Source organism: Sciurus vulgaris (genome assembly GCF_902686455.1).
Source record: "Sciurus vulgaris genome assembly, chromosome: 8".
NCBI lineage: Eukaryota > Metazoa > Chordata > Mammalia > Rodentia > Sciuridae > Sciurus > Sciurus vulgaris.
Genome location: NC_136468.1, coordinates 4946684 through 4965855, shown reverse-complemented (window position 1 = coordinate 4965855; position 19172 = coordinate 4946684). Strand labels below are relative to the sequence as shown.

General features: G+C 39.8%; 1 protein-coding gene across 3 annotated transcripts in view; it reads left to right on the top strand.

Annotated features, from left to right (window-relative positions):
- The window catches only part of ACTR3B (actin related protein 3B), a 73471-nt gene that overhangs the window by 22281 nt on the left and 32018 nt on the right, over positions 1-19172 (top strand). For all 3 annotated transcript variants that reach the window (XM_079151054.1, XM_079151055.1, XM_079151056.1), the window contains 3 exons: positions 5240-5364; positions 6027-6137; positions 17755-17850. In XM_079151054.1, coding sequence (XP_079007180.1) covers positions 5240-5364; positions 6027-6137; positions 17755-17850 — 332 coding nt within the window. The remainder of the gene's footprint in view (positions 1-5239; positions 5365-6026; positions 6138-17754; positions 17851-19172) is intronic.

Sequence of the window (19172 nt, the reverse complement as noted above, 5' to 3'; positions counted from 1 at the left end):
AAACTAAAGAACTTTGCTCTTTACTAAGTTTGAGAACATTTTTCTTTATTAAGTTTAAATCTTGTTTGTTTTGATCAATAAAACTGAGGTTTTATAATTTAAATTGTTTAAATCATTTGTGAGCTTTATTTTACATTATTTTATTTTGAAATAATTGTCAATTCATAGGAAGATGCAAAGATAGTTTAGAGAGGCCCTGTATATCCTTTACTTATTTTATTCCAGAGATTACATCTGTAATACAGTGTTAGAGCTGGGAGTCTGATATTGGTACAATATGTGTGCATAGTCGTGTGTGTTTGCAATTATTCCCTGAAGGTTTTATGATGGCCCCTAAGACCCTTGCTTGAGGATGTGGTATCTGTGTCATCCTGGTATTGTTGTTTGTCATTTGTCTTTTTTCAGTTGAGATGTTACTGATTGTTTCTTTGGTAAGGTTGATCTGTCTAATTTAAACCTGGATATTTTGGGTGTATTCTTTGAGATTCTGATCTTACTTTAAGGGGGATGCCTCTTTAAGACTGCCAATTTGGGGTCAGACTCAGGCCCCTCATTTTGATCTTTGTGGATACCCAGTTTGAGAGGGGCTTAAAATTACTATTGGGTTGGTGGAAGTCAGGGTTCTTCAGCAGGCTGTGAGTGCTGGGTGTAGCTGGGGTGACACAGGTCATTATTTTACGAGAAACGTTGATATCTCTTGGAAACATTTCTTCATTGTGGTCCTAAGGACTGTTTGGGTCACATCTTGGTTTTCATAGGCATATGTGAAAAAGATCTTGACTATAGATTTAATGTACACACACACACATATAATTTGTTTTTATTTTGAGATGAATTCTTGCAGTGTTGCTATATAGTTTTTTTTCTTTTATCCTCAAATACTTGATTAAACTTGAATGATGTGGATCACAGAATCATTTTTTTCCTTCATCTCTTTAGCAATCTTTTATAGTGACTTGACAGTCTAATTTTTCATTTATACATAATTTTGATTTTGCCAGAGGATAGATCTGTATTTATATGGCATTTTGTGTGCATATTTGAGATCTGCTGCAAGTCTTCTTCTGAATACCCAACACAGGCATAAGATGGTTCTGTGTGGTATCTGTCGATTGAATCCATAGTCAGTTTTTTTTTTTTTTTTTTAAAGTGAGTTAGAGGACTGTTTTATAAACTTTTTTTTTTTTTTTTTTTTTGGTACCAGAGAGTGAACTCAGGAGCACTCAACCACTGAGCCATATCCCCAACCCTATTTGTATTTTATTTAGAGACAGGGTTTCACTGAGTTGCTTAGTGCCTCACTTTTGCTGAGACTGGCTTTGAACTAGCAATCCTCTTGTCTCAGCCTCCTGAGCCACTGGGATTACAGGCATGTGCCACTGTGCCTGGCAAATAATTTTTTTTTTATTAGAGCATTATAGTTATACATAGTACATGTTGACAAAATCATACATGCAAGGAATTTGATTTCAATTCCCATTTCCCCTCCTTCCCTATTCTGCCTTCTCCCCTGTTCTTCTTCCTCTAGTCTACTAATTTTTCCTTTCACTAGTTTATTTTTTAAAATATTTTTTTACTTGTAGATGGACACAGTATATTTTATTTATTTATTTAATTAATTAATGTGATGGTAAGGATTAAACCCAGTGCCTCTCATGTACCAGGCAAGTGCTCTACCACTGAGCCACAACCTAGCCTCTCATTAGTTTATTTCTAAAATTTTATTTATTTATTTATTTTTTAGTTGTTGATGGACCTTTATTTTCTTCATCTATTTATATGTAGTGCTGAGGATTGAACCCAGTGCCTGTCATAGGTGAGGCAAGTGCTCTACCACTGAGCCACAACCCCAGCCCACTAGTTTATTTTTATTTTTATTTTTTGGTGGTGCTGGGAATTGAACCCAGGGCCTTGTGTTTGTGAGGTATGCACTCTACCAACTGAGCTATATCCCCAGCCCCCACTAGTTTATTTTTGATTGGAATTTCTACATATACATAAAGAAATGCCCTGTGGTACTTTATATATGCATATAACATGATTTTGTTAAATTCTTTCCATATTTCCTCCCCTTTCCCATCTTCCTTCCCTCTGTATCTCCTCCTACTCCACTTGTCTTCGTTATATCTTTATTTTTTTTTTTAAACATTTTTTAGTTGTTGATGGACCTTTATTTATTTCTATGTGGTGCTGAGAATTGAACCCAGTGCCTCACACACGCTGGGCAAGCATTCTACCACTGAGCCCTAACAACAGCCCTGCATATATCTTTATAATATCCGATCTCCCCACTTCCCACTGCCTTCTTTCCCTTTTTTTGCTCTAGCTTCCACATACGAGAGAAAGTTTCATCAAGTGATTTTCTGAGTCTGGCTTATTTCACTTAGCAAATTGGTAGAACTACTTTGGCAAGCAGTATGGAGTTGCCGCAAAAAACCAGGAATGGAACCACCATATGTCCCAGCTAGTTTAGTTTTTAATAAACCATAAAGAAGTATGCAAAGGCCATAAAGAAGGATGGGATCTGTGTGGTTGGTGTTCAGAGATGGGTCTTATGTCCTTCTGTTGACCGCCTTAGTCAGGCTTGGCCCCCGGACCTGTCAGAACGTTGGAGCCACCAGGCCCTGTGCGCTCCAGGGGCTCTCCAGTGTTTCACTTCACTTCTGCTTGCTTCAGGGCTGCAGTTGTTTTGTCCTTTGGGCTTAGGCCCACCCTTTATAACTTGAAAGCTGAGAACTTTTATTTTTATTATTTTTAGGGGTAGTGAAGATTCAACGCAGAGCCTTGTGCATGCTAGACAAATGCTCTACCGTTTAGCTATATTCCCAGACTTTCTTAAATTTTTACTTATTTTTTTTGGTACCAGAGATCAAATCCAGGGATACTTAACCACTGAGCCACATCCCCAGCCCTTATTTTGTTTTTTATTTTGAAACAGGGTCTCGCTAAGTTACATGGGGCCTCGCTAAATTGCCGAGGCTGGCTTTGAACTTGGAATCCTCCTGTCTCGACTTTGCAGGCTGCTGGGATTACAGGCGGGCACCACTGTGCCCAACTTTAAAATTTCAGTTTTGAGGCAGAGTCTTACTGAGTTGCCCAAACTGGCCGGAACTTGTGACTATCCTGCCTCTCCCTCCTGAGTAGCTGGTATTACAGGTACTGTGCCACTTGGAATTATGGGATAAGCACATTTTTATAATGTTCCTTAGTTTCTCTCCAAAGTGGTTAAATTTCGGTTCCTCTTAAGTGTTTAGTCAGTCACATTTGTAGTCTTCCATATTAGCGTAGATAATATTTATTGAGGATTACTCTGTAGCAGGTTCTCTACGAAGCACTCCACAAATGATAGGCGGTTTAATCCTCAGCCCTGCCAGGTCAGTGGTGGGATGTGAGTGTGGAGGTGGTATTTGGAGCCTCAGCAATGACTTCCTCAGGTCAGCTAGCTTTAAGTGCTGAGCCCAGCCTGCAAACCATTGCTTGTATGACTTCAGAGTCTACTCTTAGCACTGCACGAAATAAAGTTGGCTAGGCTATTTGAAGAAATTAGCTCATATCAGAAATACTATTTACTTTTCCCTGAAATTCAGTTACAAGCATTTTGATGTCATTTAATTAGGAGAAACTTTGTCTAGCACTTTATTTGGTTGGTGCTAGAGAGCTGTGGTTTCACCAAAAATACGGTAAGCCTATAGTGAGATTCCATTAGTATAGTTATGGGATTAGGTTTATATTAGAATTATTTAGGTATAGTTTGAACATTTTCCAAACCCACAATGAATATTTTAGTGCAATAGAATATTAGTTTAACAAACATTTCTCTAATGCCTACTCTGATAGTAACCAGCCTGCTTAGGAGCAAATCCTGGCTCAGTCTCTCAGAATCTGTATGACCTTGGGCATTTGTTAAGCCTTCTCTCCCTTGAAGGTGAAATGATAGCACTTCCCCGGAAATTCAGCTGTCTTGGGCACTAAGTGAAGCAGTGCACAAAAAACAAACACATCAGTGCTCAATTAATGTTAAGTTACTTTTATTATTTAAGTTATTGACATATGTGCTTGCCATTAGGGAAACAGTAGAAGACTTATGATTTGACTTTAAGAAATTTGGAGTCTTGCCAAAAGTGGCCATGCACACCTGTGATCTCAGCTATTGAGGAAACTGAGGCGGGAGGATCACACCTTTAAGGACAGCCTGGGCAACTTAGGACCTGTCTCAAAATAAAAAATGAAAAAGAAGTGGGGGTGTAGCTCAGTGGCAGACCACCCTGGGTTCAATCCCAGTACCACCAAAAGAACCCAGTTACAAACACAAACAAAAAAAAAACGCAGTCTCATCGGTAGGCTGATGGCAGACATTTATCATTCTTTGTAAAAATGCCTTAGTTGAAGTTTGGGGCTAGTGGAAATGTTAGGAATGTCTCAGACTGCTAAGTTCTCAAGGAACACTTTACAGCAGTAGATGGCCCAGAGGCCAGGTGACCAGCAGGAGTTCATGGGTGCTTTAGTGTGTGACAGGTTAAGGAGTTTGAGTTGAAAACTCAATCCGTGACGGTTTCCACAGTTTGTTAGATGTTATATTCTAGAAGGACGTTTTATACGATTATTTACTACTAAGTATATTTCCAAATATTGAAGATCTTATTAAAATAAGTGTCATGCATAATTGTAATAATTGACATTAATACAGTTTGATTATTGTACTTTTTGCAATAGATAGTAGCCAACACCTTTTTTTTTATGGGATATCACAACTCTTTGTTTTTCCCCTTCTAACAAAACTAAAAATACATTTTTAAAGTTGTCTGATGTAGTGTTTTATAAAATGACTTCAGTAGATAGGCATTATTTTTCAGTTTACTCTCCTGTATTATATAGAATTTAGTCCCCTCTACAATGTATTTAAAAAAATTTAAACTACTGGTATATAATCCATAGGCATTTTACTTACTGTCTTGAGGGATTTTCCCAGATGAAACTGAGAAATTGAGTATTATAGCTTCTGTCAACAAGACAGCCCAGTTTCTTTGAACCATTCTGAAAAGATAACTTGTTTCTACATCATATGCTCATTGGCAATGTCTTCTCTGTGAGTACCCTTAACCTCAGATGAAATTGTAACATGGAAAATTTACTTGTATGTACATAGGGATTATATTATTCTTTCTTGATCTTTCAGATAAATGTGGATAGTGATGAAAATCTTTGTGCTTTTTTTGTTTTTAATTTTTTTAAATTTAAGGTATCGCCATCAGAGAGTCAGCCAAGGTAGTTGACCAAGCCCAAAGGAGAGTGTTGAGGGGTGTTGATGACCTTGACTTTTTCATAGGAGATGAAGCCATCGATAAGCCTACCTACGCTACAAAGGTAAATTTCTGACAGGACTTTGCCTGTTTAAGTTCGAAATCAAGAACAGAGTAGAAAATATAATACTAAATGGTAGGTTTTCCAGAAATTGTGTTTGTGAGCTGTGGAAGGTAGTGTTATTCTTAAATTTAAATGGAGGCGCTTAGTTGAACAGAAGTGGTTATTTTTGAGTAGGTGTATTTTTGGGTGGTGTATCCCATGAATTAACAAAGCCCTGGCCTACAGAATTGACTCAGGGAATATGGAGTCACATGTGAAAGCAAGGTCATCTTCTCTGAAAAATTGCAGGTTGACGGGTGAACCTGCCAGATATGGAAAATTGCAGATTGAGTAATTAACAAGAAACACTAACATTACTTAAGTAGGTGATTCTTATTAAAAAAAAAAAAAAAAAAAGGTAAGAGCTGAGCCCAGATCCAGTTGTGGTGGAGGAGCTGCGTCTGCCTTCACTGTGGAGGTGATTCTTGGTATTGATAAGTGGGTGGCGTGGAATATGAGCAGCAGTGTAGATTAGTCTTTTAAAGGGCCTGTTGTTTCTTGTCATGATTAAGATGAACTTTGGGAGCAGGCCTTCCTTCTCTAGTGACACAGCCTGGGGACTGAGTTTGGTCATTACACTGTTGTTCTTACTATCTCCAACATTTTGATTTCTCTTGCTGCAGTGGCCAATACGACATGGAATCATTGAAGACTGGGATCTTATGGAAAGGTTCATGGAGCAAGTGGTTTTTAAATATCTTAGAGCTGAACCTGAGGATCATTATTTTTTAATGGTGAGTAACTGGCAACTAATGGGAATATAGTCCCCTAAGTTCCTGAGTGCTTGGATTTTACACTCAAGATTTTCCCAAGGGAGTTTTTAATTCTTTTGAAAGATATTTACATGAATTAGGCTTTCTGTTATTTTTTGCAAATAACAAAGCTTAATAAAAACACCCAGGATCAAAAGGGGCTTCCTGTATTGCTGAACCGGAAGGCCAGAGTCAGGCAGTTCTAGGGCTGCTTACATTACCAATCAGAAGTGGAATCCTCCTTTAGTTTGACCTTTTCTGTTGTTCCCCTCAGGCTGCAGGATTGCTGCCCAAGTTCCTAGTCACCTCTTCACATATTTTTGATCAGATGTAGAGGGAAGGTTTTCCTTATTCATCACCTTTCAAGAATTTAGAGCCAGGTGTGGTGGTGCACACCTGTAATCCCAGTGACTCAAGAGGCTGAGACAGGAGGATTGAGAGTTCAGAGCCAGCCTCAGCATCAGTGAGGCACTAATCAGCTCAGTAAGACCTTATCTCTAAATAAAATACAAAGTAGGGCTGGGGATGTGGCTCAGTGGTTGAATACCTCTCAGTTCAATCCTGGTATCCACCCCACCCCCCAAAAAAAAAATTTTTTTTAGAAAACCCTCTTCTAGAATCCTTCCCCACAGATCTGCTTGGTCTGCCCAAGCCTAGCCTGGTCAGAGGAATGGAACCGCCTGGTCTGTAGCTTAGTTTAGATTCTTTCTCTGGGACTGGGGAGGGTTGTGGGCCATGACTGATTGCTTGGACCCTGGTAGGAACTTAGGTACCTAAACAGACCAAGTACCATAGGAGGAGAGCTGGTTTTGGGTAGAAAACCACCTATGTACTTGAGTGTCCTTGAGAAGTTAGACACTGTCATTATTACCACTTGTGATAGCAGAAGAGTCTGAGTTAAGATGTTCTCTTTTCTGGGTTTAAATGTTGTTATAAAATAAAACTGAGCTGAGATGTGGGCTCTGATTATGATACTTAACTAATCTTGTTCAAACAAAGCATTACAGAGAGATGAAATATCTCAGTTAGGGATCTATTTTAATTGTTTTACTCAATATTACATATTTCTTTCCATGAAATGCTAATTTTGTGTTTAAATTAATTTCATATGTAAAAGGTTTGCTTCATAGAGAACAGTTTCAAATAACATAAGCTACATATTAAACAATATGTAATTTAACTTTGGTTTTTTTTTTTTTCTATGCAAGTATAATGTCAAAAGGTTCCAGATCCAAGTATGTAATTCCTTCTAATGTTAGAATATATAATGTTTCTTTAGAATGATATGATCTAGTTTAAAAATGTTATCTATATGGCTAATGGTTAATGGAATCTGTATGTTTAATATTGTTACAGTATGTCCTTGAAAGTGCTTTTTTGGTGGTGGTGTTGGGAATTGAACCTATGGCCTCACACATGTTAGGCAAGTGCTCTACCACTGAGCTTCACCCCCAGACCAAAATGCTTTGATCTTTTTCCTCAGTTATATCTTTTTCACTGGAATTATCAAGTTTGGCTACCATGTTTTATAGATCACTCTTTTTTTTTTTTTTTTTCTATACACGTATAGTGGTTTATGTAAAATAAATGGAGCCAAGAAACTGAAAGTGTATGAGTGACTTTTTCTTTATGACCCAAATAAATCACAGATTCCCACCTGTCAGACTTGGCATTTTCCCTTCTTTAGCATATCATTACCTACCTGTTGGAGAGGCTTTTAGGAGCAGGCACCATGTTTAGCTGCTTCTTTCTGTCTGTTCAGTTTACTGTGATGGGAGTTCTCCTTCACTTAAGGAAGGAACATCTATCTACTCTTTGGCCTGTGGAGCAAATGCAGGACACAGCCCACAGGCACTTTTACTAAGAGGATTTTTTCTCCCTAATTTAACTGGCATATATAAGATAGTAAAATATAGTCACTTTCCAGGAAGGAATTGGAGGTGTTTGATGTGAACTTGGAAAAGTCCATTTGCTAAAAATAGGTACCTGCAGTAAATGTTGAAAAATAATCAAGTTTATTATTAAAAATATGAGAAAGTGGACTGGGGATGTGGCTCAGTGGTAGAGCGCTTGCCTTGCTTGTGTGAGGCACTGGGTTTGATCCTCAGCACCACATAAAAAGAAATAAAGTTATTGTGTCCATCTACAACTAAAATCATTTAAAAAAATATAAGAAAGTATTGTATTGGTGCTTTGAATTCTATAAGTTCATTTGCATATGATTGAGGAAGTAATATGGATCTTATTTCTTCTAGGTTTATTTCCTTACATATTCAGTTGATGGAACAATTCAGGGGAAATGAAATACTGAATTGTGACATTAATTGAAGGCTTCTTGGTTCAAGAATCTAAGTGACTCAAATTATGGGTCCCTCAGAAGCTCACAGGATGATCTTTTCTGACATGTACCGTGAGAATGAGCTCTTGACACTGAATGTTTTCAAGGCAGTTTGGGGACTTAACTCACATGGTCATGTGGGTTGAGTGGGTGGTGGATGGAAATCATTTTAGTGTGTCACAGAGGGCAACTGAGTTAAGACTTCAAAGAAATTTTCTTGTGCTAGGGGTTGAATCCAAGGGTTTACACATACTAGCAAACTTTTTGACTGTAACTCACACAAGAGCAAGCTAGCAGCTTGTGCAGGTGGCCAGCTGTGACCGCGTGTGCAGACTTAGAGGAGATGACGATGTTAGTGTGGCAGAAGCCCTGCGGGAGGTGGAGCTTGGTCAGGAAGGAGGATGTGGGGCAGTGTGGCATGGTGTGAGGCAGTGGAGCTGCGAGCCCAGGTGCTGTTTGAGGGGCTAGGCCACATGACCAGCACAGGCTTTGTGGTCACCCTGCAAGAGGGCACGACCGCCTGATGAGGCAAGGCTGGAGCTCGGGGCAGTGCAGCTCTGTGGGGCTCTTAAAAGTGATAAGGTGAAGTTACAGTCCAGGTGACCTGTGGGAGTCTGAGTAAGAGCCTGTGTAAGAGGTGGATGTGCAGCCTTAACAAGTGGAACCCATTTTCCCAACGTGGAAGAACTTTGTGATGCACCAGCTGAGGTAGCAGACTTGCATTTAGGGGTACATTTTGGGGTTACATGTCAAGCTACCCTCAGTCTAGGGATAGGCTCTTGCTTTGAGAGTATGTGGAAAAGGAGACCAGCTGAGAGAAACCACTCAGCAGATCCTTCTTAGGATGGAACAGAATCATTTGTGTTATTATTCAGTTATTTCTCCTGTCCTGTTTTATTTGGCCTCACTGTTCTTGTTTTACTCTCATGAGCTTGTCTGTGGTTTTTTAATGTGGTTGGGTTCACTGGGAATTGGACCTAGGAGCACTCAACTACTGAGCTATGCCTCCAGCCCTTTTTAATTTTGAGAAGGGGGGGGGGTCTCACTGAGTTGCCCAGGTTGTCTCAAACTGTAGAACCTCCTGCCTCAGCCCCTGAGCTGCTGGGATCACAGACATGTGTCACTGTGGTTATTGTTTTGAAGCAGATGCAGTTGGTTAGGATACATTGTATGTACCTGGCAGAGATGTATAGGAGGTTCTGTTGGTGGATCTTGGTGGTTAGAATTGAGCAGTTAAAAGTGCAACCAAGGATGACTCAGTTTTAGAACTTTTAGTTCAGAGGTGGTAGTGGATTGGGTGAAATGGGACACATTAGAAGAGACTTGTGAGGGAAGACAAAGAGGAGTTACGTTTTGAACACACTGGGTTGTAAGGGTAACTGGGCTGCACAGGCCAAGAAGCCTGGAAGGAGCCAGCTCCGAGCTCTAGGGTTGATGGAATCATGACATTCACATGTTGGAAATTAACTCTGATCATCAAAAATAAAATATACTATCCTTGGCATTTTAAGAGCTCAATATATGAATTCATGATTATCTTGATATCTCTTATGTAAAGTTTAGGTTAGAGTTTTGTGAAAGAACTTTTTTTTGATGAATCTAGTGAAATTAAAAATTGGTAGCTTTTTATTAACAGTGCTGTCCATCTGAATCACATGTGTCCTTACTTACTGTAGAGTTCTCTTTCAGTGTTCTGAGAATGGTTTGGATCTGCCTTGACCCCACACAGAGTTCAACTCCCTGCATTTGCTCAGTTAGTACTGGCTCTCAGGCCCTCTGGCTTCTAGTGTGTTGTCACCCTTCCTCCTGATCTCTCTTCCTTGAGGATTTGTATTCTTAAAAATGTTTCTTTACTGCAGTTACAAAGGGGTGAGGGTGCATTAATATTAGGTTCATGTATTTACTTTGCTATCTTTATTGAGAAATATGGATTGATTTTTTTTTTTTTGTGGCATTGATGACTCAATTTTTAGTTAGTACCAAGTGATAATATTACCATTGCTTTGAATAAAAATGTTCATGTAGTTTGCATTCATGTGATGTTTTGGTCATTTGCTTAGTATTAAAAAAAAAAACAACCAAGAAAAATGTGACATCTCATTTTGGATCAGTTTGGGAAAATTTTACTTAACTTTGCATCCTAAAGGAATAATTACTAAGTCATGGTGGTAGACATGGAAGAAATGGAACAGGGAGAGATGAGGCTTGTGATGTGACTGAGCACTTGAGGATGTGGCCTTAATAATGCTGGATTTGATTCAAGAACCAAAAGAAATAAGTATGTGGTGAACATTCCCTAAATGGAAGTATGTGGATTTTAATTTATCAAAGTTGGTGAATTGTATTTGGCAACAAGTAATAAGAGGTATAAAAAACAGTAAACAAGCTAGTGGTTTATTTTCCCTAAACAAATTTATAGTAGGGAGTCTAAAACTGGTTTGGCGCTTCCTGGTGTCATGAGGAGTTTCTCTTCTCCTGTGTCTTTCATTCGTGGCTTCCATGGTGAGATGCCTCATGTTCCCAGGTAGGTCCCTCGGCTTCAGTCATCACTTCCATGTTGTAGAAAGGAAGAATGGGATAAGAGAAAAGGGAACCTACACTACTGAGTCTGTTTTCCTACAACTGTATTTATCAGCTTTTGCACCTTTTTGGCCAGAACTTAGTCATCCCTTTTCACAAGGAGCCTGGGGAACACTTTTGTCTGGGCCTGTTGCTGGTCAGTCAGTGAGGAATTCAAGAGTGTCCTGCAGCCTGTGGAGAGCCTGCTGTAGTGGGCACTCTTGCGGGCGTGGAGCTGGCAGAGCCAGAGCTCCACTGCCTTCCCCTGCGGCTGGGTTCCGCCCACTGGGAGAGGCCCAGGAGCAGCTGTGGCAGATGGGCACCGTCTGCTCCTGCCATGCTGCTGTCTTGCTTCTGCTCAGGTTCCTCCGTGAATGAGCCGGGCAGGGAGCTGCACAGGAGTTCATGTGGGCTTGTCCTGCAGGCCCAACTCAGGCCTGCACGAAGGTACCCCTCCTTAAAGCGGAGCTTTAAGTGTGACACGGTCTGTCTGGAAGACACCCAGCCGCTTTTCATACTGCTGTCAGTAACGTAGTCATTGGTAACTGAGTGTTTTCATCTCATCTTTTTATCCACGTTTTTATATGGTCTTACACATGATACGACAATGCTACACTTCCTGCGTTTCTTTCTCTTTCCTTTTTTCCGTGGTACTGGGTGTTGAACCCAGGACCTTGCCCTGCTGCTGAGTTGCATCAACACTTTTTTTTTTTTTCTTTAAATTTTGAGACCAGGTCTTGCTAAATTGCTGAGGCTGGCCTCAAACTTGGCAGTCCTCCTGCCTCAATCTCCTGAGTAGCTGGCATTACAGGTGTGCACCACCATGCCCAACTAATATCATCTTTGAGTATTTAATTAAAAATTTCAAAAAAAATAAAATTTCACTGTTTTTGTTTGCATTTTTAATAACTTTCACCTTCAACATTTTTTCACATATTGGCTAGTTGTATTTCTTTTTTGTGTGAGTTGCCTGTTCATATATGTCCTGTGCTTTTATTTACCAGTGTTTTATTGCTTTTCTCCCTTTTACTATTTCCATGGACATTTATTTTTACTTAAAACATTTCTGTTGTGTCAAAATATGTCTAATGTAAAACTTGGCCATTTTTGAACCTATGGTTTGATGGTATCAAGTGCAGTTACCACCCCTTGCGAGCCTTCAGGTCTTCCCAGATTGAAGCTGGTGAGCAGCTCCCGCCTCTCTGCCCAGTCCCAGCTGCTGCCATTGTTTTCCCTGTCTTGTGAACCTGATGACCAGGGACCCAGGTGTGTGCGGTGGTGTCGGTTGGTGCCCTGTGACTGGCTGGCTGTACCCAGCGCAGTGTCTCTGGGGTTTTCCACTTTATAGTGTTGGCACTCCCTTCCTTGGAGGCTGATGACTCCCCACTGTATGTAGATACCACATTTTGTGTATTCTTTGAACTTTTTCATATAATTAAGGTAGGAAGCTTTTTATTTGTTACATTTGCAGCATATTTCTTCTGAGTTAATTTTTTTTTTTTTTGGCCTGTTTTTGTTTGTTTTATTTTAAGACAGGATTTCACTAAGTTGCTGAGGCTGATCTCGAACTTTTCATCCTTCTGCCTCAGCTTCCTGAGGTGGTGGGATTACTTGCCTGTGCCACTGGGCCTGGCTCAGTGCCTTTCTTTTTTAGTTATTTTCTTTGGACATTTAAAAAATTTTTAAGTAGTAAAGCCTATTATCTTCTGGTGCTTGTATTTAGTCTTCATCTGTCTGGGATTTATTTGGATCATTATTTGATATTGAACTTAAACCCAGAGAGAGTGCAGGGAGTCAGGGTGAACCTGATTCTTGGGATTTCTTTTTCTAAGGCTCCCTTGTGCGTGTGTGTGGTACTGGGGATTTAACCCAAGTGCCCTTTGCCACTGAGCTACACTCCAGCCCTTTTTTATTTTTATTTTTTGAGACAGGGTCTTGCTAAGTTGCTGAGGCTGGCCTTGAACATGCTGTTTTCCTGCCTCAGCCTCCTGAATTTCTGGGATTGTAGGCAGGCCACACTGTACCTGGCTTTGTTAGGTTCCCTTTTTGCTTCAGGTTAAACAGGCAGCTCTTGACTGACAGAGAGGAAACGTTCCCTGACTGCACTAGCCACTTTTCATTTCTTTTTTTTTTTCTTTTCTTTTGGTACTGGGGATTGAACCTAGGGGTGCTTAACTGCTGAGCCATATCCCCAGCCTTTTTTTATTTTATATTTTAAATTTTGAGACAGGGTCTCACTAAGTTGCTTGTGGCCTTGGTAAATTGTGAGGCTGGCCTCAAACTTGCCATCTTCCTGCCTCAGTCTCCCAAGTCACTGGAATTACAGGTGTGCACCACTGTGTCTGACTACTTTTCGTTTCTTTCTGACCCTTCTTCTTTGATGCTGCCCTCTATTTAAGTGCTATGTTATAAAGTTAACTTACAGTGCTTGGTTTTTAGGGTAAGAAACAATGTTATAAGGTCTCTTTAGTAATTGTGCGTTATTTCTTCTGGTAGGAGATAAATCCTTGACAATTAGCACTGATGTTTATGAAGCACTTTCTGTATGCCCAGCCCTGTTTTAAGTATTCATAAGTATTGATTCATTGTTCTAATCCCATCCTCTGAGGTAGGTTATTTTATTAGGTATGTTTTTCAGATTGATGGGTGATGCTTTAAGAGATTCATGTGGACAGATACTGTTGGAACCTGCACTTACTACTCATGTGCTTAAGTGAAAGTAATCTAAAATAATATTCACTAACATTGGTAGTGCCAACTATGTTTGGACACTTTACAGATATTAGGAAATTTAATCTTTTTTGCATTTTTTAAATTCTTTTTAGATATACACGGCAGACTGTATTTTGACATGTTATACACACATGGGGTGTAACTTCCCACTCTTGTGGTTGTGCATGGCATGAAGCTACACTGGTCATGTGATCACATATGACCCTAGGAAAGTGACGTCTGATCCATTCTACTGTCTTTCCTACTCCCATTGCCCTCTCTTTCTCCTATTCCCCTTTGGCTACTCCAGTGAACTTTTCTTTCTTTCCCTTCACTTATTGTGTGTTAGCATCTGCATATCAGAGAGGATATTCCACCTTTGGTTTTTGGGATTGGCTTATTTCACTTAACATGATATCTTCCAGTTTCATCCATTTACCAGCAAAGGCCATAATTTCATTCTTTATGGCTGAGTAATATTCCATTGTGTATATATACCACATTTTGTTTATCCAGTCATCTATTGAAGGGCACCTAGGTTGCTTCCATAGCTTAGTTGTTGTGAATAGAGTTGCTATAAACATTGATGTGGCTGCTTTACTACAGTATGCTGATTTTAAGCCCTTTGGGTACATCCTGAAGAGTGGGATAGCTGGGTCAAATGGTGGTTCCATTCCAAGTTTTTTTTATTTTTTTATTTTTTTGGGGGTACCAGGGATTGAACTTGGGGACACTCACATCTCTAGCCCTATTTTTTAAATTTAGAGACAGGGTATCACTGAGTTGCTTAGCACTTGCTTTTTTTTTTTTTTTTTTTTTTCTCCTGAGGCTGACTTTGAACTCTCAATCCTCCTGCCTCAGCCTCCTGAACTGCTGGGATTACAGGCGTGCACCAACATGCCCAACTCCATTCCAAGTTTCCTGAGGAATCTCCACACTGCTTTCCAGAGTGGGTGCACTAGTTTGCATTCCCACCAGCAATGTATGAGTGTACCTTTTCCCCCCACATCCTCACCAACATTTATTGTTGCTTGTATTCTTGATACTTGCCATTCTGATTGGAGTGAGGTAGAATCTCAGTGTAAGGAAATTTTATATTAATTGCCCTTGGAGTTGGGCACATTAAAATAAGTACTGTGTTGTTGAGTGCCTTTTAGGTCCTCTACTTGGAGTCTGCTTTTGAGTATGATTTCTTGTTTTTTCTCCCACCTTCTGAGGTGGCCCTCTGCCTTCCATCCACGGGAGGTACTGAATTCTAATTACAGCGACTGCAACAGCACAGCCTGGTAGTTGGATTTTGTGCCAGCTGCTGCCCCAGAGTCTGAACTGAAGTGCTGGCCTAGCTGGTGGGTGGATCTGTTGGTGTTTCTTAAGAGTAGTACACAGCAGCGCAGAGCCAAACAGGTGCCTGGAAAGCCCTCTGTCCCCTTCTGCCGCTGGCCCCAGAGGGAGTGCCTTGTCAGCTGGTTGCTCATCTTGTAGAGGTGAGGGTGTGCAGACCTGTGGGTTAGACATCAACTTTAAAAATTTTTTTAAAATACAAATGGTAACTAAATAAACCAAACACCTTGAGATTTTTCTTTTTCTTTTTAGTGGGGAGGGGTACTTGGGATTGAACTCAGGGGCACTTGGCCACTGAGCCACATCCCCAGCCCTATTTTGTATTTTCTTTAGAGACAGGATCTCACTGAGTTGCTTAGCACCTCAGTTTTGCTGAGGCTGGCTTTGAACTCTTGATCCTCCTGCCTCAACCTCCCGAGTTGTTGGGATTACAGGCATGGGCCACTGCACCCGGCAAGTTTTTTATTTAAAAAGTCTTGGTGTAAATTGTAAAAATGAATCAAAACGACTCTAAGATTTCATCTCACTCCAGTCAGAATGGCAATTATCAAAAATATAAGCAACAGTAAATGTTGGCGAGAACGTGGGGAAAAAGGCTCACTCATACATTGCTGGTGGGAATGCGAATTGGTGCAACTATTGTGGAAAGCAGTATGGGGATTCCTCAGAAAACTTGGAATGGAACCCTCATTTGACCCAGTTATCCCACCCCTCGTTTTATACCCAAAAGACTTAAAATCAGCATACTACAGTGATGCAGCCACATCAATATTTGCAGCAGCTCAGTTCACAGTAGCTAAACTATGGAACCAACCTAGATGTCCTTCAGTAGATGAATGGATAAAGAAAATGTGTTACATATATTTGATGGAATATTACTCAGCTTTGAAGAAGAATGAAATTATGGCATTTGCAGGTTAAATGGATGGAATTGGAGAATATCATGCTAAGTGAAATAAATCAATCCCCAAAAAAACCAAAGTCCAAATGTTTTCTCTGATATGAGGATGCTAATTCACAATAAGGGGGGGGGGGTGGCTTAGGGAAGAATAGAATTACTTTAGGTAGAGGGGAGTGAAGGGAGGGGTGGGGTTATGGGGATTGGAAGGATAGTAGAACTAAATAGACATTATTACCTTATGTACGTACATGACTGCATGATCGATGTAATCTGCAACATGTACAATCAGAAAAATGAGAAATTATATCCCCATTTATGTATGATATATCAAAGTGCATATGCATTCTACTGTCATGTATAACTAGTTAGAACAAATTAAAAAAATAAAAAAAAATAGGAGTGGCCCTACCTTGCTCCCATAGTTCAGAGAACATTTTTGTCAGTTACTTCCTATTTCTGCTACAAATTTCTTTTAAGATTTCCTTTTATCTGTAACAATTCTATTTTTTACATACTATATTAAATGCCTTGTAGTATTCTTCCTCCCATCCCTCTAATTCAGTATTTTTTTTCAAATTTCCATATCTGAGACTTCCACCACACACACATATACAGATACTTTCTTTGTACCTAGTCTGCTTATTCCTATCGGTCAAGGAGATTTTGTGGTTTTTCCTTCCACAGTTACATATTTTATGAGGGGGATGGGTAGGTTCCTTGATACAGATTTTTCTCAAAGCGCTCAGAGTCCTTACAAAAAGGATAGCAAGGGCTGGGCATTACCCTGTCTCCTTACCCCCTCCCTGGGAATCCCTGCTCCCTCAAGAAACAATACCTGATCAGTTTTCCCGTCCATCAGAAGTATTTTTAATTGAGATTATAACAAAACTTTTGTTCTCATTTTTCTACATTAAAGTTAAACTTTTTATATGTTCTAGCTTTTAACTTAAAGGGAAATAAAATCTAGTATAATTAATGTAAAAAAATTATAAGAAATGCAAAAGTTGTAAAATTCACCAACTTAGTCATTTTTATGTGTGCAGTTCTTTCCCTTCCCCACCCCTGTTTTCATTACAGATTGTTGATATAAAAGAATATTTGACTGCAACTGGACAGCTTTCTTTTCTATTCAGCAGTTTATGTAGGGATGGTTTTTTATCACACACATAGCGCTCATCTTTTTAAATCGCTGCAAAGTATTACATTTTATGGGTTTAGCGTCATTTATTTAACCAGTTTTTTGGTGATGAGTGCTTAGATTATTTCTGATCTTCTGATAGTGTTGACTTTGGGTCTTTTGAACCCATCTGTTTCAGATGGGTCTCTGACCCCAGAGTGTAATTTTATTTTATTTTTTTGGTGTTAACTGAGGAGTATTTTCTTTTTTCTTTTCTTGGTATGAGGGATTGAACCCAAGGTGTTCTACCGCTGAGCTGTACCCCCAGCCTTTTTTGTACCGAATGCCTGCTTGGGGTGTTCAGTGTTACCAAAGACACAGTCTCCCTTTCTGTAGCTTGTTCCTGCTTGGGTGGGTCCTGAGAAAAGAGGCCTCAGAAAGGTCTTCACTCTGCCATGTCAAAGCTCTTACAACCTATAGACAGTTCCTTAATTAGTCACTTTAGGTGTACATTGATAATAAATTTAGGCAGTTGTATAATATCCTTGAGAACATGTTTTTATGTTAGAGTTTATAATTCTAATGTCATTGCATGAAATTTGGGTGAACACAAAATAATGTTTTCTTGCAGACAGAACCTCCATTGAATACACCAGAAAATAGAGAATATCTTGCAGAAATTATGTTTGAATCCTTTAATGTACCAGGACTCTACATCGCAGTTCAGGTAAAAGCAAAGTTATTTTTGTGTTTCCCAAAGAACCTACCTGTCTGGCAGGGGAAGAAGCAGAAATTTCAAAGGTCCACTGTTATGAGTTGTGCTGCAGTTTTTCCTCTTCCCACTCCCTCAACACACACGCGTGTGCCATTCAGTTTGAGCTAAAGCACTATAGAGACTGATCCATGACTGATTTATATATCTATAACATTGTTATGTTTGTCTGACTTTGTCTTTTTCCATGAGCAGTCTAGTGTATTTTCCTCTGAGTGACAAGATAGGAGTGTCCTCTTTTTAGCTTCTTTCACTTATTTCTGATCAGAAAACAGAACAAAACAAACAGGTGCTATAGGCTCTGTTGAAAACCAGAGTGAGTACTGTGGAGGCCAGTGCTCACTTGGTCCTGTGCGTCCCGCTGTGCCCGCCTCTTTCCAAGAGACTCCAGGCTCCCTGCACCTTGCAGAACCCTTCAAGATGACTTTTTTCTTTTGCAATTTTATGTTTTCCACCTTATACAGGGGAATTGATTGAAGTAGCTGGGAATAAATAAGATGGGTATGTCTCAAGTATTTTTTGCATGATACCTCTAAGAAAGGCAGGAGGAGGCATTTCACGTACAAATTGATTTTGGGGAAACTCTCTTCTGTATCCTGAGGTGATCCAGAGCACCTACTAGCCTAATAAAAGCCCTGAGAATTCCTGAGTTGAAGGAATATGTTTATTCTAGCACTTACAAGTTTATTTACCATACACCTTTCTCTCCCGAGTTGTTCAAGTCCATGAAATATGGAGACACTTTAGAAAAGTGTCTATGCATGCAAAGTAGCCTCTGCATCAAGTTCACCTGGAGCGTTTTTTAAAAGTAAACATCTTAGACTTCATCTTACACCAGACTTTTCTAATTTCTGTGCTTTGGACCAGACAGTTCCTTAAGTAAGGACGTACTGTGTGTTGCAGGATGTTTAGCAGCAGCCCTGGCCTGTACCCACAGGCAGAGCACCAGCAGCTTTCTCTCCTTTGGCAGATGTGAATGTGAAAAAGGGCACCAGATGTTGTCAGTGTTCCCCAGGCAACGAATCTGTGTCTGGTTGAGGACTAGGGTTGAGAACCACCATCCTGGAGCTGCCAGAGAGAATTTCTGGGTGGAAGGTCTAGTCATGTGTATTTTTAAAAACTCTATGAGTGATTTTACTGCAGCCAGCCTGTGATCCCATGTGAGTCAGTGGATTAGAAATTGAAACTTGATTCTATAATGAAAGTCCTTTTTTACTGGCTTTCTTTGTAAAATTTTAGATTTAATTATTGAGAATGTAATTCCTATAGTTTAAGTA